This window comes from Lepisosteus oculatus, chromosome 2 (genome assembly GCF_040954835.1).
Source record: "Lepisosteus oculatus isolate fLepOcu1 chromosome 2, fLepOcu1.hap2, whole genome shotgun sequence".
Taxonomy (NCBI): domain Eukaryota; kingdom Metazoa; phylum Chordata; class Actinopteri; order Semionotiformes; family Lepisosteidae; genus Lepisosteus; species Lepisosteus oculatus.
In genome coordinates, this window is record NC_090697.1 from 70,738,966 (window position 1) to 70,756,649 (window position 17,684).

The 17,684-nt window shown below is 36.8% G+C and overlaps 1 protein-coding gene across 1 annotated transcript in view; it reads right to left on the reverse strand.

The window, feature by feature from the left end:
• The window catches only part of unc5db (unc-5 netrin receptor Db), a 241,043-nt gene that overhangs the window by 12,593 nt on the left and 210,766 nt on the right, over nt 1–17,684 (reverse strand). The window contains exons 12-14 of the mRNA XM_015340831.2: nt 10,357–10,528; nt 4,006–4,233; nt 83–232 (exon numbers count right to left, since the gene is read on the reverse strand). Of these exons, the coding sequence (XP_015196317.2) occupies nt 83–232; nt 4,006–4,233; nt 10,357–10,528 (550 nt within the window). The remainder of the gene's footprint in view (nt 1–82; nt 233–4,005; nt 4,234–10,356; nt 10,529–17,684) is intronic.

Here is a 17,684-nt window from a genome sequence, read left to right on the forward strand (position 1 = left end):
GAACAAGAGCAGTTTACTACCTACTATGTGAGCTCTAAAAGCATGGGGCTGTGTTTTTTATAGAAGAGCTGCCTATCCATACCTGACAAGTGGTGAAGGGCTTGATGTTCCACAAAAACTGTGGGACGTCCTGGATAGACACCTGGAGGCTGAAGGTGTTAGCTTTGAACAGCAGTGTCTTGGGCTCTTCCACTAGTTGTCCGCCTCGACTCTTTTCGGCAGCAGCTACCTCCTAAATACAAGCCAAAATCAGAGAGAATGCCCATTGGTAATGATAGACGCAAAGAGAGAGGAAATTTAGCACTGATGCTGTCTGGAGCTTTTCTTCCTCGATCAAGAAAGGAAAGCAACAAATCAAAAAAACATTTAAAGTGTGGCAAATTGAGGGAAGGGTTTAAAAGATTCAAGATTTCATTTATCACCAGCCTAGGAACTTAAAGGACAGGAGAGAACAACCAATGCCACAGCTTAAATAATGGCTGGTGCACAAACATGGTTTGTTGCATGAAGCCACACAACATTCAAATAAGGACAACTTCATTTGCATTGGCAAAAAGCCTTTTTTTCATCTACATTTCAATTGGCAGATGTTGCACAGCAGAGTCACTTTAGCGATCCCTGGAGTACTGCCATCTATGAAGAGTGATGAGTGTCCCAGCCATTCTGAGCTGGCAGGATCCCTTTGTATTTAAAAAATTAACAAATGAGAAGCAGCAACACAAAGAGATGCAACATGGGGGACTGTGAAATGGAAAAACATGTTGGAAAAAAGATGAGCTATCTTTGCACATTAACACTTGTCATGGCTCATTTAGTAAGGCTACCCCAGCTCCCTCTTTGATACAAAGCTGGCATTAACGACCCTTGTCACTTTGATGAAAGTTCTCTTTTTTATCAAGCCAAGCGTTTCCAAGCTAAAACCATTGCTATATTACACGTCAGAATTTTTTCTTGCAGCCCAAAACTTTGTTCAGGGTTTCTCAGCAGGGATCAGGTTAAGGAAAGGCATTAAAGGGAGAGAGAAACCACTGTAGTTCAGATAAAAAGCAAGGGAAACCTTGACTGCTGATTCTGGATATAATCTTTGCTGATAGCAGCGGTGATGAAAAAAAAAACACAATGTCCGTCAACATTATACAATCAGCGTGAGGCCTGATCCACTTCAAAACAAAGTAGGAACAAAGCAAGAATAGTAACATCCAAAAGGAAATATAGCAAAGGACAGTAGTGACAGGGACTTTGGGAGGGGGTCTAGATGAAGCCCTGGCTTTTTTTCGTGACAACTGAAGAGTTCTAAAGGGAACCCCTGCTGCTGACTACTGCAAAAAAAGACCTTCAAACTCAGTGCTGTTCAGGCAGCATGGTACTCTTAATTTGTATTACCTTCTGGGAAAAAGCTGTTTTCACAGCCCTGTAATGCACTCAGATCTGTAATAGGAGACCTGGTAAAAAGCTGTAGTTGAAATTTGGTTCATTGCAGTATTTCAGTCTGGGTAAACATTTGTGGGTAAAGGTAAGCTTATTTGAAAAATAGTACAAATTATTTGCCCTACCCAAATTGATGTCATGGTGACATAGGCATTGAGTCTGTTACAGTTACTTCCAAAGTGTTTAGCCTACAAACAGATTGTGTGCATTCTTTTCTCTGCCATTATTGTCTACACAGTACAGTACTAGTTGTCTCTCGAGGTGAAATGAATAGATCTTTCATCATATAGATTTCTCTTCTGAACTTTCAGGAGCTTTTGAAGCATTTTATTTCCAGGTCCTTGGTTTACTGACATGTCAATATTTGTTAAAGAAAAAAGGGATGGAGGAAAACAGAAATAAATACACACTGGGCAAGGAATCAAGTCCAGCAGTTGACGGTTCCACATGACAGGAACGTTTCCTCTTTAAAATGTGAAAGAACACAAATCATCATGAAAAAACAAAATGAAACTGGTAAGTCAATATATTCTCTCCATTTTTTTTCTCATATTACATGACAGTAATCACTGATGTGGAAACTGCCATTCTAATCCAATGGTACACAACCACAGAAGAGAAGAGAAGACCTTGAAAAGCTGGTGGAGCTGTTATAGTATAATGGATGATTCTTTCTTGCTGTACCTGCACTAAGAACAGACAAAGGACATGTGCTTTCTACTCAATACCTTACACTTATCTACCAAAAGGCACGCATTAGATTAACATCTTTTATAATATGTATTATACCAATACAATTAAGTGTAGCAGGACATAGATTCATGATAGAAACATTGAAATATGAGTCAATGGTTTCAGTCTTTATTATCCTTCAGTCAGAAAAAATTCTAGCGATATGAATCTGTACAAAGAGAGTAACACTGTCTTTCTCTGTTTATGAAGAGCACCACATGTTCCTATTTTTAAAAAGACTGGAGGTAAAAAGCCTTGTTATTTTATATTTAACTCCTGGCTGTGACACCAGTAAATCTTGTGCAATGCAGCAGGCAGAGCTGCCACAAGATGTCTTGCACATTAGCTCTGTTTGAGATACTAGCTGTATAAATCAGGCTGTACACTATCAGTAGGGTTCCAGGCTGTCTATTATTGTTACTTTTATACTCTAATAAAGCTGGCCAGCTTCTTGACCTTGTGTTAATTGTCATCAACCAGCACAAAAACACACAACAACAATCTTTCAAGTTGCAGATGCCTAACTTGTGTTGGCACTGTAATTTTGGAGTTCTATTAGTCATTCTTAATGGAATATTAAAATGCTTTTAATTAATATCCAGTCATTCATTATTAGAAAACCATTGATTCCTGGTGTTGCACAGACCAGGGCCTGTCCAAGAATTCCAGTCCATCAAGGGCAACCACAGACAGAGCATATCTTTGTAAGACGGAAGTAAACTATAAGAACCCAGAGAAAACCTATATGAATGGAAGGACCAGGCAAACTCCATACAGAATTTCCAAACTGAACCCAAGATCCCACAGGTGTGAGGCTGCAGTGCTGTTTTAATATTGAAAAAAAGGAAAATATTTAATAAACCAAATTAATTGATTGGTGGGGGGGGGTGCATTTTTTATTGATTGATATTTTAATTAAAACTTTCTCATCTTCTATTTTAATTAAATAGTTTGGATATCTAGATCACCTGCTGAGACATATTCATTGGGAAGCTGGTAGAAAACTCCAGTGGCTTCCTGTAATTTAAAAAATTAGATTTCCCTTATCCAGCATAGCTAACCTCCTCAAGCCAAGCTCTGTATGAATATTCAAACAGCTGTTTCATTCCACATTCACCCATACGGTCAATGCTGTCACAATTTCTCCCAGAATGGTGGTATGTGTTTGTAGAAGAAGATATAATACTATTCTGTCATGAAACTTTTCCTTTGTAAATGTCCCATATTTTTACACATTACAATGGTTCTACTGCGGGTTTGCTTTGGAATCCCCTGTTTTTAAAATTCCTTCGCAGTGTTATATAGTAGTATAGCAGTGTACGTTCTTATGTACGGTGATTTGATGACTGTTTCCAAGGAATGCCGGGACCATAGAAAATCACAGTACATCTACAGCAAAACCATGGTGAAAATATTAAGGTGAATTTACTTAGGTAAAAAAGTGCTAGATCAATGGGTCAGCACTTCAGAAGAGTTATCTGTGTTTTATCATCAAAAAGAAAAGTGAAAAAGAAGCTGTGACTTGATCAGAGCTTGAGTAAAAAACAGAAACGCTACAAATCTTTGCATTAAGTTGCTTAATTATTCATTGGTCAACAAAAGTGTAGCCCTTTTCAACACAAGTGAAATGTTTTTCCTTCTGTTTCTGCCATTATTACTAATAGCAACACTGGTGTAAGGAGCCCTGTCCATTCCATCCAAGCTATTTTAGATAAGAAAGTATGGCAATGCAGTTTAAACTAGAAAAGTAGTAGTTGGACTTTAGTGTTAACACAGTTTCTAGTCTGTGCAGTCTTAGGACTCCCATCAACTCTTTCCCATCTCTGTTACATGTGTTGCTCTTACTTGGAAGGCATGAGGGGTGTCATCCACACAGTAGACCCGGAGGCTGTAGTCCATTGAGTTGCTAGACATGCTTCCAAAAGCTGCCAGCTTCAGCCTCTTCACAGCTGAGTCTGTGAGTGGTTCCCCCACCAGAGCATACGTGCCAGGCTGGTCCAGCAACAGGTGGCAGCTATGGGAGTCCATGAGGCAGTAACAGGACGTTGTCTCGTCTTCCACTGACATCACTTCCTGCAGAATGACACAGAGCATTGAAGCTAAAGTGTGCAAATGACATCTTATGACACGTCTGTAAGTATTTACAGCCTCAATATTAATACATTATGCATAAAGAGGTTTGAACCTGGTAGTGATTGACATCTACTAATGAGTAGCTCCATCATGCAATAAAGAGGCAAATTAATCAAATATAAACACACTGCAAATACATTATTCAGCAATAATACCTGGTTTGTCGTGCATATGTAAGATGTATTTAGGAGTCTAAATATAAGCATAACTTAACTAGTTTTGTGAAAATGCTTTGACTTGCTTGTTATGGATTTCTCTGTGCTTGGAAGACATTTTATTCCTTGGCAGATACAGGAAGGAGAGTAAGCTTTCTCTTGTTACTGATCAGACTGGAGCAACTGGTGTGTAAATATCGATTATAGAACACCTTGTTGCACTGTATACATTAAGTCAGACAACAAGTCAGAAAACACTTTTCATTCCCTTTTGCAATGGGTCTAAGAGGCATCTATACAGAAGAGAAAAAAAGTCTAGTCTTTTTATTGCTAATCTCATCCAGCTGTTTCTTGAAAGAAGCCAAGGTATCGGCTTCAACAATATGACTAGGTAGCTTGATTCAGGCCACCATGCAACTTATATCTATAATTTGCTGAGATGTAGCTAATATTGGATTATAAATTATAACTTCCATTGCAGTTTTTCCCCAAAACACATTGTGTTAATTTTAGGCATTTTTATTGTATATTATAATTACATATTATAAATAAATTATTGTTACAATATTCAAAGAAATACTAGAATATTAAATTTTAGTATGTATAAAATGTATTTTTCTTGTTGTATCTACTTGTCTTTTTAATTATGTTCTATTTGCCTATTTGTTTTCTTGTATTAATAGATATGTTTCTGCATGCAAGACATAGGACAAATTATATAGCATGGTACCAACAGAACCAGTTGCAAAAGTGTTCAGATTATGTCTGGGAGGAATGAATGGAGGGCTGAAAGTCAATAATATGCAAAACTCAGTTACATAATTTAAAACGGCAATGACAGATTTAGTATGCAAATCATTAGCAGAACAGACAGAGAGATTTATATTTTGTACTTCTGTACTTATTCAACCACAGCACAGTTTACATGAAATAACAAAGCACAAACACTTAAATGCTAAACCTGAGAAAAAAGCAACACATTTGTTACTTCCATTTTTTTCGCAAATGTCAGTTTAAAAAATCACCCCATGTTCCCATCTATTACCTGTCTTGGAGTGCTCATTATTTCTCCAGGAGTTAATGTAGGTTTATCATATGAATGATGCTCAACCAACTATCATTTTAGTCACACTTGTAAATGACTCATGCTTGAAATATCTTTTTTTCTTTTTCCTGCAAAAATAACTAGTGGTACAAATGTCAAAAACACCACAGTGATATGGATTTAAGCACATGTTTCTGACACTAAATTAAATGTTACCTGGATTCCAATAGGAAAGTACTTAAAAATGGCACCTCCATAATGAGCAAATTCATTCCAAATACCATCTTCGACTAAATGATATTCACAACAAATCAGATGAATCTAGAAACTTAAATGGTAAACTGAAGTCATAAACCGAAAGGTGATTAACACGGAATACTCCAGAGTTTCTCCATTAAAAATGAAGAAAGCAGATTTTTGAATATATTGATATATTCTGGAGACCTCACAGATGTATGGAGAAAAGAACATTTCAAGATCCAGACAAAAATCTACACTAAGAACCTCCATTGCCTCTTCACAGCTGGCGTAAGTCCATCTAATATAAATGGGCTATCACTCTCCAGGCTTTAACAAATAATTATCTACCACAGGACCCGAACTGGAGCTGAAATGGTTGAACTAAAATGATGGAGGCCAAAGAGGATGATACTGTAGCTGAGCCTGGAGTTAAAAAGCCCCTTGCTACGCTGCAGGTATTCAGAATATGAAACAGAGAAAGGATAAGAAGGAAAAGGCGAATGAATTTCTTTTTGACCCGTTCTGAAGACTGTCAAAAATAATAAAGCAGAAATTTACCCACTGAGAACTTATTGTGACTTATCAGAAAAGCTTCTTGCGTAGTGTATAGTCGGGTTACAGGCAAACGATGACTGTTGTGGATCAATGATGCATGAAGTACAGTATGTGTCCCTCCTATATGCAAAATACTTTGGGATCCTTTGGGATGACAAACCTTATATAAATGCAATTAACTATTGTAATTTTAGAGGTATTGGTCTGCCTTATACCACTTCTAAATTCTAAATTAAGGGATTAATACAATTAATATAGACAAATTAAGATCACAGTGTTAAAAGTTATATTTTTTTCCTCTCTTAAGGTTTTCTTGTGGAAACCTTTAAAAAGAAAAGCTGAGCTAGTGCGTGTGTTTGAATGTGTTTTCTTCCACAAGCATTTAAACTATAAGTTGGATTGTCTGGTGCTGAAGGTGTACCTTTTTTGGGCTGTTGAATTGGAAGGAATGACTTTTCTTACTGTTTTACCTTTTCACTCGCACAGAACCACGTCTTGGGGAAAAAAGAGGATTGGATATCTGTAGTTTTCCTGCGGATTCTTTTTTGTTCCACAGTGCTAACAGGGGATTGGAAGGTATTTCTTTTACCTCGTTTTGTTTGTTTTGGGGAAAATGCAGCCACTGTGACTGGCAGTTAAAATGGAGAAATGTTTGAATGGCTTGGATGTGTTGCTGAATGCTCAAGGAATAAAAAATTCACTGTTTCATGGGTGCCAAAAATTTTACCGATATTATGCATAGATAATGAGGTTTGATCAGAGTCTATAAAGTTCACTGTTACTAGCCAGATGTGAAGATTCCGGCTTGTGGTAGTGTAGCTCAGGACATTTAAATATGAAAAAAACACCAACTACAATGGTTCTGTAATGTCCAGGTGGTATCCTAGTCTTATTTTAAAGATATTAAATATGAAAGATTAAAACATATATATATAATAAAAAGTATTCTGGTGAGGTTCATTGTTAGAAGGGAGATGACGTTTGTTGATGTGAAATATACTGTATAGTGCCAACTCTTCTAATTTGGACAATGTCCTGGCAAATGATTGCATCTCCAGCACATGGTCATAAACACTTTATGACTAATTAAAATATTATTGAAAAAAAACTGAATGGCAAAATTATTTTAGTTTTCCAACAGCCAATTACATATTTTTCACATCTCTGCAAGGTGTCTTTGAACCCCCTGGACCATGCACAGGACAGACCAAGGGAGTATTTGCAGTTTCCTCTGCCGCACTCACCTTTGAGTTATTCATCTTTTCACATGTCCCAGGCTATGCAGCCCTCTTACCTGGAGGTTCAGGAGGATAGAATTGCTTGCCTGCAAGAGCCTAGCAGGCTGCAGAGGCCACTGTCTCACTGAGATCTAAGCAATTCCTGGTCAACTGTTCCATTCCTACCTTCAGTGGTTCTCAGACAGTTGTGTGCCAGTGCTTGAGGAATCCCACATGTACATGGGTACATGTAGCTCGAACCCATGACCATGCAGCTCATCCTGTTCTGGGGTGAGTGCCGCTACATATTGAGCCACCTGGGAGCCCCTTCTATTAAAAGTTTATTATTAAAAGGCAGCCCTAGCGCCTTTTGATCTTGTTCCAAAAACTTGCTTTTGACAAGTTAAACTTCACTCTGTTCATACATTTGTTGAATCTCATGATCCTTCTTCAGCTGTGGCTCTAATGTCACCAATTCTCCACATCTGATATGAAAAATTAGTATTCCTCTTCATATTACCTCTCCTCATTAATTATTGCTTTCCACCTGTTTTTAGACAATGCTTGATATGAGGAAACACAGTCTCTAATATCTTCATTTTCCATCTGCACAATAGTTCTAATTTGTGCCATAAGCACATTTTCATAATCCTCGGAAAGAGATGCAGGTCAAATGTGTTATATGTTCTTTCTTTTTACATGGTTAGGATCATAAAGGATCAGGCAGATGGATGATTAGCAGCAGAGAAAATAACCACTTCAATCAGTGGCAATTTTCAAAACACATTTGATAATGTGGCTTCTGGCATCCTCCATGCAGATATCAGTAACAATTCTAACACAAGCCTGATCCATTCCAGCTTTTGTAGAACCCAACCTTGCAGACTTGCTCATATGAAAAAGATGATAAAAAGTTATTGACCAACCTCTGTCACCTTACTGTTTCAACCAGGACCTCTATTTTAGCACAAGATTCAAAAAGACAACATCCACAAAAATTTAAAATGTTGCAGTAAAATCAATCAAACCAAATCAGATAATTTTATAAACCTGTCAGTACAAACAAGCATTTCATAGATGTAAAGGACAGGCATTGTATAAAGTACTGTATCATTCAGGTATGAATATACCTGAATTTTTATTCAATACCATGTCTTTGATATTTAGACAATAAAAACTTAAGGAGATGTCTGGGTTGTTGCAAAAAAAAACTCCCAGTGGGAATTCATTGGGACAATGACCTTTCTTTCATTTTAGACCTTTCAGACAAACATTAACTCGTCCTTCCAAAGGTAAGATCAATCAATCACTGAACACAATGTTACTTTAGCTTAAAGGTTTCTAATTGTCCTGCATTGGAAAGCTCTCTAATTGGAATGTCTGCTAAAATGGACATGGTTTGGAAGAATTCATTTAAAACAACATCTTCCCTGATTGCCTTGTGTCGCACTATATTTTGCCAGGTCCCTCCAAACAATCTGGATCAATAGTTCTATTGAATGATGGGTTTACTTGTTCCGCCTCCATATCTCTTGCTGTTTGTGACCTATGGGCTATTAGACAGAGTAATTGTTTTTCCGCAAGCAGTGTGTTCCCTGCAAACTCACATGAGCCCCTTCCCAACCATCACATCACACCTGCTTTGGATCAATCTGCCCCAAGATATTGGCCCAGCGAGCTCCTTGTAGCCCTTCTCACAGCTACAGCTAATAACACTTATACTATCTCTTCTTTCTCTCTTTTTAACTATATTTACTTGGAAATATATTTAGTTTTCTCAATTCCATCTCCGCCTTTTGGCAGGCATTCCTACAGAATGGAGAATATGATCTCCTGAAATCACCCCCTTGAGAGAGGAAGAATTAGAAATGATGGCTGCTGTCCATCCTATGGTTTCAGTTTTTAGATGGATTTTCTAAGCCCTCAAAAAGCCCGGGTCTGTAAATGTCTGAAATGTTATGTGGTTAACAAAGCACTTTGGATTATTACCTTCTTCATTCTTTGGCAGCACCCAGAACATTGTAAACTCACAGCTGCGTATATGGTTGTATAGTAATCCTTTTCCTAAGAGGTTTTGTTCATATGAGATGTAGTATTTCCTACCTGTTTTTCATTTAACAATCAGATTTTCACTCTTAGAAACTGGGCTTTCATAAAACACTGCCAATATTCTTCTTTTCGTGTATCTCCTTGAATGAGGAATTTACTTTTTATTCTATTGCATTTGAATTTTAGAATTTTTTTAGAATAAAGGCTTGCGTGTATTAAGTGCATACAGTAGATGACAAGACCTAATGTTTTTGCATATGTTAAAACTGAAATGATGTAACTACTGTACCGTAAATTAGCAGGAGTGTTAATTGTTTTCCTACCTACTGTTAATGCATCAGCTAATGACTTTAAGCAAGTTATTTGAATAATTAACCAGGAATGTCATTGTTTTCCTACTTTGGTACTGTTTGGTGCTGTATTAAGGTGAAGTGTGAGTGTTTTAGGGAACATTTTTTAGTTCTAGAACCAACTGGAGATTATAACACAGGTATAATGGAGGTAACACAAGTAATAGAAATCTAATTTTCATTATATGAGTTTTCCCAAGCTGTTTTTTGAGAAAGGAAGTAATCTCATATAATGAAGGATTACAGTACTTGCAAATTGCTTTGAATAAAAGTGTCAGACAAATAATAATGACATTGTTAGTATACAACAGCATAGCATACAAGGAAAAAACAGCAAAACATAAGTTCCAAAAGCCAAGGGATATTCTAATGTACACGTCTGCTTATAATGAGAAGCACACAAAAGTTGGCAGAGGCTGTAGAATGAAAGAAGACAAAGTTTAGTTTCTTACCTCCCACTTATCATCTTGCGTCTGCCTCTTGAGACGAATGTTCCAGTGTTCCATATTCACCTCTGCACAGTGGGCTATCGTCATGGCAACTGGGCAGGACAAGGAAAGGCCTGGTGGCCCATAGGTCACTTCAGGGCCTAAAAGTATCTCACAGCTGTCGTCTGACTGCACACTGACAACACAAACATTAGAAAAGTTAGCCTTCAGGTATTTTGTTTCAGATTGGAGCTGGGAGCGTGTTCAGACAAATAAGAATGGAAAAAATGAAAGGAAAACCTCGATTAAAGTGACACTGAAACTTGTTTTAGCAAGTCAGTAAAGAGAATTTGCTCACTGGCTGGAAGTTAGGACTTGCGATGCAAATTTCAAAGGAACTCCACTGGGAATTAGGTGTTGGCTTTCTGGTTTTAATTAAATATGAGATTTTTTATTGAACAAACAGTCACTTCAAGACTTGAATCTTAACTGTTTTAAGCCAGGGGACAAGCAAACGAACCAGACTATGATGAAAAGCTGCCTTCTAAGATTGTCAGAAAATGTAGCTGGCTACCAGACTTAGCAGGCTCAATATTAAACTTATAGGATAGGAAAGTAGATAGGTTTCTAAAATACAGGTAATTTCAACTGGATTCTGGATTTAAATAAATAATTTTCATATTAGAAAACAAGAACAAATAAACATGATAATCTTAATCTTAAGAATAATACCCATGATGAATCTGGTCCAAGGATCCAAGTCACAAACACACACAGAGAGAACCTTTTTAAAGCTTTTTTGATGAATATATTGACAAGCTGAAAGCCTGAGTACCTGGAACCTAAGTACATGCTCTGATTGACAGCATTCTATAACTCTAAGTGAAGTTATAAGGAGAGTCAGCAGTGGCATTTACAGACTGATAACATTTTCAAATAGAGCAACAGCAGGAGGCTGCCAAGAATAGACTCGAAGAGTCTTTCTGATGGAGCATATTCTGAAGAAAAGATATAAGATCACAAAGAAGTCAAGCATAAAATTAGTGCGGATAAACAATTCTGAAAAAGTAATCTCAATTAACTGCACTTGTGTTTCAGCAAAGGAAATAGACAAAGATGCATACTATATACAAGTGGATTTGTAACCATCACTATCAAGATAATTGTCTGTTAGAGTTTATTTTGTCAATGGAATAATACGGCAAAATTAAAATGCACTTTTAGAGGCCTTTTATTCTTTTAAAGAATACACTATTTCAGAATCAATCATTTCACCTAAAACAGAGCTCTTTTTAAAGAGAAAACAGCATAAAAATGATTAATCCAGAAAACACATCTTGCAGCTCAAGACTGAAATTACATTTCAGTGCTATCTTTTAAAGATTGAAGATCTTTTCAAGATTGTTTTATGTTTGTTTTTTAATCTTATTTACAGAATCATTTTAAGCCCAAGGGGACAAACCACAGAATTGCCACTGATAAGGTGTGCTGTTCCATGTAATAAGGAATCAGTTCTTGTTGTTTTTTTTCCTTGCATATTTATTAACTAGTAATCTACCTGTTTTGCCTTTCATTTGCTATTTTCACCATTTAGCTTTGGTACACTCATCTGGAGATGGAAAGAAGGAAATCAATAAAAAAACAACCAGGTTTTAAAAGGAACGTTTCTTTCGAATATGTCTTTGAAAGAAGACTACAGCTGTTTGGCTTCAGCAATTCTGTTAATGAATTTAAAATATTTCTTCAAAACAAAATCAGGTTCACCTGTGAATATGATTGTGCTCATTAGGCCTTACATGTAAAAAATGCAACCTATTTGTTTTGGAGCACAGTTATTAAAGATTTAGTCATTCTCTGGTACTGATTACTGCATTCAACCTGAAACTCTCACCTAGCTTGAAAAGATCTGCTTTACTTGGCTTGTTTCCAAGAAAACACTCTTTATTCCTAATTCAGAGTAAACATACCTGCCTCGCTGTGACCTCTTTTGTGTCGATAATACAAAAATGCTCACCAAAAATATCAGACATGCATGATTAAAAATATTTTATTTAAGAAAAAGGTTATACTGTAGGTCCCAAGATACCAAACAAAGGAAAATACAGGAATAATTTTATTAAACAATATTCATATTTCAAAGTGGTTATGTTACCAGCTTCTCCTAAAAAATTGTTTCCTTACTTATTTTATACCCAAATATTTGATGTATTTGATGAGTTTTTTCCAAGTTCCAGCAAAAAAAAAAAAACCTTCTAAAAACATTTTTCTGCTGAAAAAGATGTTAAAGAAAAGGAGAAAAAGGGACGGTGTTACCAGTAACTCTTTTGCATAGACTTTGCAAGAAGAGCTTCACCATATGAACCTGCTTTGTCAGCTGGCTTTCTTAAGCTCTGAGAATGTTTTCAGAAGCTACCGTGACTCCAGCGTTTTTCCTCCCATAATTAATTTGCTCGAAACACGAATGTCAGAATGCACATCAATGTCTAGAACCTAAGATGCCACAATCTCCTTTTTGAAGCTTCTTGGTTTGTTATAATTGTAGTCCTTTGAATGATAAAACTGAGACCCTAAACTTTAAATGAGAGGCTCTGCAGAATGTCTTGTGTACAGTTTTCCAGCAGTTTGCTTTCATTAAATAAATGAACACTATGATTAATATTGAGAAACAGAAAATCTGACAACATGCATCTGTATGATCAGCTGACGAATGTATCTTCACTGAGAAATACAGTCAACCCCCATGTTAAAAAGTGAATTATGTTAAAAATGCTCCAGCATGTTACCACCTCCACACCCTTCCCCCTCTTTTTATAGAGAATGGGCTTGAATAACTTATCATTCAAATAAATTAGCTCTCAGAGCATTGACATAAATGTGCCAAAATGTATCACAAGTACAAGTCAAAGTATGAAATGTCTACCAGCACAGATGTCATGTCATATAATTTAAACATTTCCATTTTTAAGCCTGTGAATTTCCATCAAAGACTCTAATGCAGTGACAGTGGAATGACAGCACCTGTTGTGCTGCTTTGTTGAAAAGACACCGTATTAATACTTTCTACTGACAATCGTGGACAGACAGTAGCATATTCACACCTCTTTAAACAGCTCTTTAAGTCACCGGCCTCTGGACTGAATAGCTGGCATACACTGTCCTCGCCAGTTTTTTCTTTCAACTACAAGATATAGGAGGGCAAATTACAGAGCAGTATATGCATTAAAAAGCAGGAATCCGTTATTAGAATGCACATGAGCAATTTATTGACAGTTTACGCATGGCAAAGCATGTTTACATTTATCATATTGTTCTGGCCTATGGCCTTGTGCATTGGAGCTTGTAGCTGCACCTGTACTGGCTGTGAATGTGATAACTGATGTATGTGACTGAAATAGCTAAATGAATGCCAGAGGGTTGTGGAGGTGGCATTCAAGGACAGTGACACACTATAAAGTAAGGGCATGGATGGAGTGAGACCACAAAAAGAGAAAATACAGTATAAGCACTCATGGGTTATATCAATAATGATTATGTACTCGATTTACAGTATAAGTCTGTAGTCTAAGGCGCTGGAATACATCAGTTTCCAAGCGTCTCATTTCTCAATTGAAATTTTAATTTGTTTCCCTTGAAATGATACTGGCTGGAGGTTAGTCACAATCTCAAATGGCTGATAAAATCCTAACACAGACTGGTGAACCAGTTCTAGTTCAATAGCTGTGAGCTGCGCAGTGGTGACTCATGTCATTATGTGTCAGAAGTGCCCATCACAGGAAATTCAAAGACACTCTTGAGCTGTGGATGCTCTTTGCCCACATCAATCTGCAGAAATGATCTCTGGAAAGCAGCTTGTGATGACAGCACCTCTCTTAAGCCAGGTAGGAAGCTTTGGCAAGATGTCATTTTGACAAAATGTCAACCAAACTAATTCATCCCAGAGTGCTGTAAGTCCTAAGCACTTCCAATTGATGATTAGGTAGTCACTCTGTATCTAATTCTAAAGAATTTCCTTGGTCCTTTCTAGTTGTGATCTAACTAAAAAGAGATTCAAGCGGAGCTGGTATTTCTTTAAGAAATACCTTTTCCCTTTCTCTCTTCACCTCTCTCCAAATTTTTTTTTTCTCTCTATTGTGCGAATGGGCCTCTACTTCAGTTGATGTAATACTTCAAACCTATCTTTGCTGTTGTGACCTTTAGCTAAAGCACATACAAGGCTCAGGCGGTTGAATGAAGGCCTATTTTTTCCACATACTGTACATTCTAGAAAAACTGAAAATAACTGAAAACATAAACATAGCCCCCAGCAATCATAGCTAGGTCAATACCCCCTCACCTTGTTGCTTTATTTGTATCTTCACAGGATAAAGATGTAAACCAGCCCCTTCCTCCACCAAACAAATGCCTATCCCTTTTCTGTTTGGGTATATAATTACAGACACCTGCAGTTCCTTACAGCTGCACTTAACCCCCAGTCAGCACACACAATTTTTAATTAATCTAAAGATGAGTACAGAAACAAAGAAGTTAAAACAAAGTCTAATAAAATTTCAGTATGTCCTAACTAATGCTTTTGGTTTGCCTTTATATTGTAAATTTTAAATACTAATAAAACTAATAAAAGAATCATGGTGTGAAGAGATGACATTGTTGCTCATTGAAAAAAGGTTGAAAAGAAATACAAAAAGCTTTCTTTGTTTACATTGGCAAATGTTCACCTCCTTCTCAGACTTACATATTTCAATTCTTGACATAATTATGAATTTATCAATCCTGCCTCAATAACTCTGTACAAGCTTGACTGAGTGAAGGTTAAATCTTAACAGGGCATCTATTTATATGTTTAATTACATCTATTGCATCTAAATAGGATAGTGTGTGCAATAAAAATACTATGTGAGCAAGAAAAAAGACCTTTAGCTACATAAAACCCTAGAAGAGTGAACCTGTACTTACTAATAGTTCTGTAAAAAGTAGATGTAATGTATTCTGATGAGTTACTAGACTATTGGATACCTGCGGTCTAACACATACAAACTTTAAAACCTTGTAAGTGTTTCTTAGTTCATTATACACATTGCAGTTTGGAGTACATAGCAATATTAAAATGAAAAAAATAAAACATGTAATGGAAATTGCATTCTTTCATTCAGAAATTATATCTAAATAGTAAAGGGGAAACTAAAGGTTTAATAGAAATGGAAGATTTTCTTATCACTCATAGGACAAAATGGAGAGCAATTTGTGAGCAGAAGGTCTGGGAAATGGGCAAAATCAATGTTATGGTACAACATTAAAAACAAAAGCTCTAAAATATGCAGAACTGAAGTAAAAGTAAACACCGATTTTGTTTGTAATATAAACAGGCAGCAGCTAATAAGATTACACATGCAGTTAAAACATGATTAATCAGTGATATACTGTAACTTGTTATAAAGGACTATAAAGGTTATAAAGTGGAAAAACCCAGTACTCTCAGCAGAATTAGTCTCTGATTTCAAAATTAATCAGAATTAGTCTCTGATTTCAAGCACGTTTTGTGGTGACGCATTTGTGAGGTGTTTTTTCCAAAAGAACTTTATTCACTTTCATTTCAAACATACTTTGGTTGCAAAACTGACCTCTAAGAATTGGATTCTAATATTTAAGCAGGCTGATATTTGATCAAATATGTTACAGCTTTAGGTCCACAACTCTTCCCTCTTCTTTTACTGGTTTGCTAAAAATCATTTGAATTATTTCTTTATGGCTGAGCTGACAAAGCAGTTTTGGAAAGGAAATACCCATAAAGTAAGGATGGATAGCAAGCACTAGCAATATGAAAAAACTAGTAATATTTTTCACAGGTCTTTTTTTATTCTGAAAGTGATACATCTCAAAGTAAATAAGGTAGGCCCACTCAAAGGCAGAGGTCAAAGGAATCCAAATGAAAAGCTATTCAAAATTAATTGGAATCAGAAGATTCTCTTATGGATAACATTGCCAAATTGCCCTTTTTATTTCTATTTTAGCTATTTTTATTTCCAAATCAGCTGCTACACTAGAATAAGAAGTGAGAAATAATACTTATATTTGGATAGCATGCTGCCTGCAACATATTTCTTCCAGACACATCTGTTGACATGCCCAGTAGATGCTTGTTAGAGTTGCATAGGCTGATGTGTTGTTTTGACTTATTTTTTCAGTTTTGTTTCTAACATTGGACAAACCCATACAATGCAGTGGGTGGGGATATATTTTGTTTTAAGATGACAAGTTCCACTCTCACTAATTTGGTTTTCAATACTGCATCTCATTTATAAAAAATTAACCCACTGCAATAGTAGCATTAAGGTATTCCAGGTTATATTTCAAATGGATACCAGCTAAAGCCAGCTAAAGCTGTTATGCAGACATTTCTGAAAATCGCACATTCATCAATATACAAGCACACAAGTGACAATTGTGCAACAGGGATCACAGTTTAAAATACATTTGTGGAGGTGATAAGTCTACTTTGGACACTCAAGAAAATTCAAATCTCCAATTTTGGGCAGCTGGTAACTGCTTGTAAAGCAGGCGTTCGTATCCTTTCTGCATTGCTGTAGGGTTTACACTGTAAGTCTTGAAATCAGCAGAAGTTGAAGAACTGGAATAATCTGCACCAGCTAAACCAGCAATTAGTTCAATTAGTTTCAGAGCTGTTCTGGAATGAAAATCTGTAGAATTGTGACCCTCCAGCGCTTGCTTTGGGAACCCCATGTGTAAAGGTTCCACACTTTTCTGGGGGTTTGGTACTAAGATATACTGTATGGCAGAGGCAGCAATTCAGATCCAGGGTTTGCTCAGATGTTCAAGGTGGTGTTGTTCACTGGATCAATTAGCCCACTTCCAGTCAGTCACTGAGGTTACTGTGATGTCCAGAGAACGAACCTATGAACCTATGCATTATACCATTGTGTTGATGAGCTGCATTTGAGCTGCACAGATCTGGTGTTCAGAGGTGTATTTGAGATGGCAGCTTCAAACCCGAGGTGTGATTATACCATGGCAAGTGCATGACTTCTGAAGACAAGCTGCTTCTGAAGATTTCGCTAAGAGCATCATGTGTGACAAGCCTCAAGTTAGCCAATACACAAATTGGATGGCAGCCTGTGAGAAGGTTCCCAGGCAGAAAAGCTCACCAAGTTAGAGTCTGAATGACTGGGAGTTCAAGATTTTAAAGCTGGCAAGGGGTCAACAACAATGCTGATTAATGCATCAATGGATCCTGTCATCTCTTCCATTCTCAAAGTGCTTTAGGATGGAACACGTCAACCTCTCTCCAAGCCCTGACTCAGTGATTGCCCCATATGCTAATTTTCCATCTTTTACAA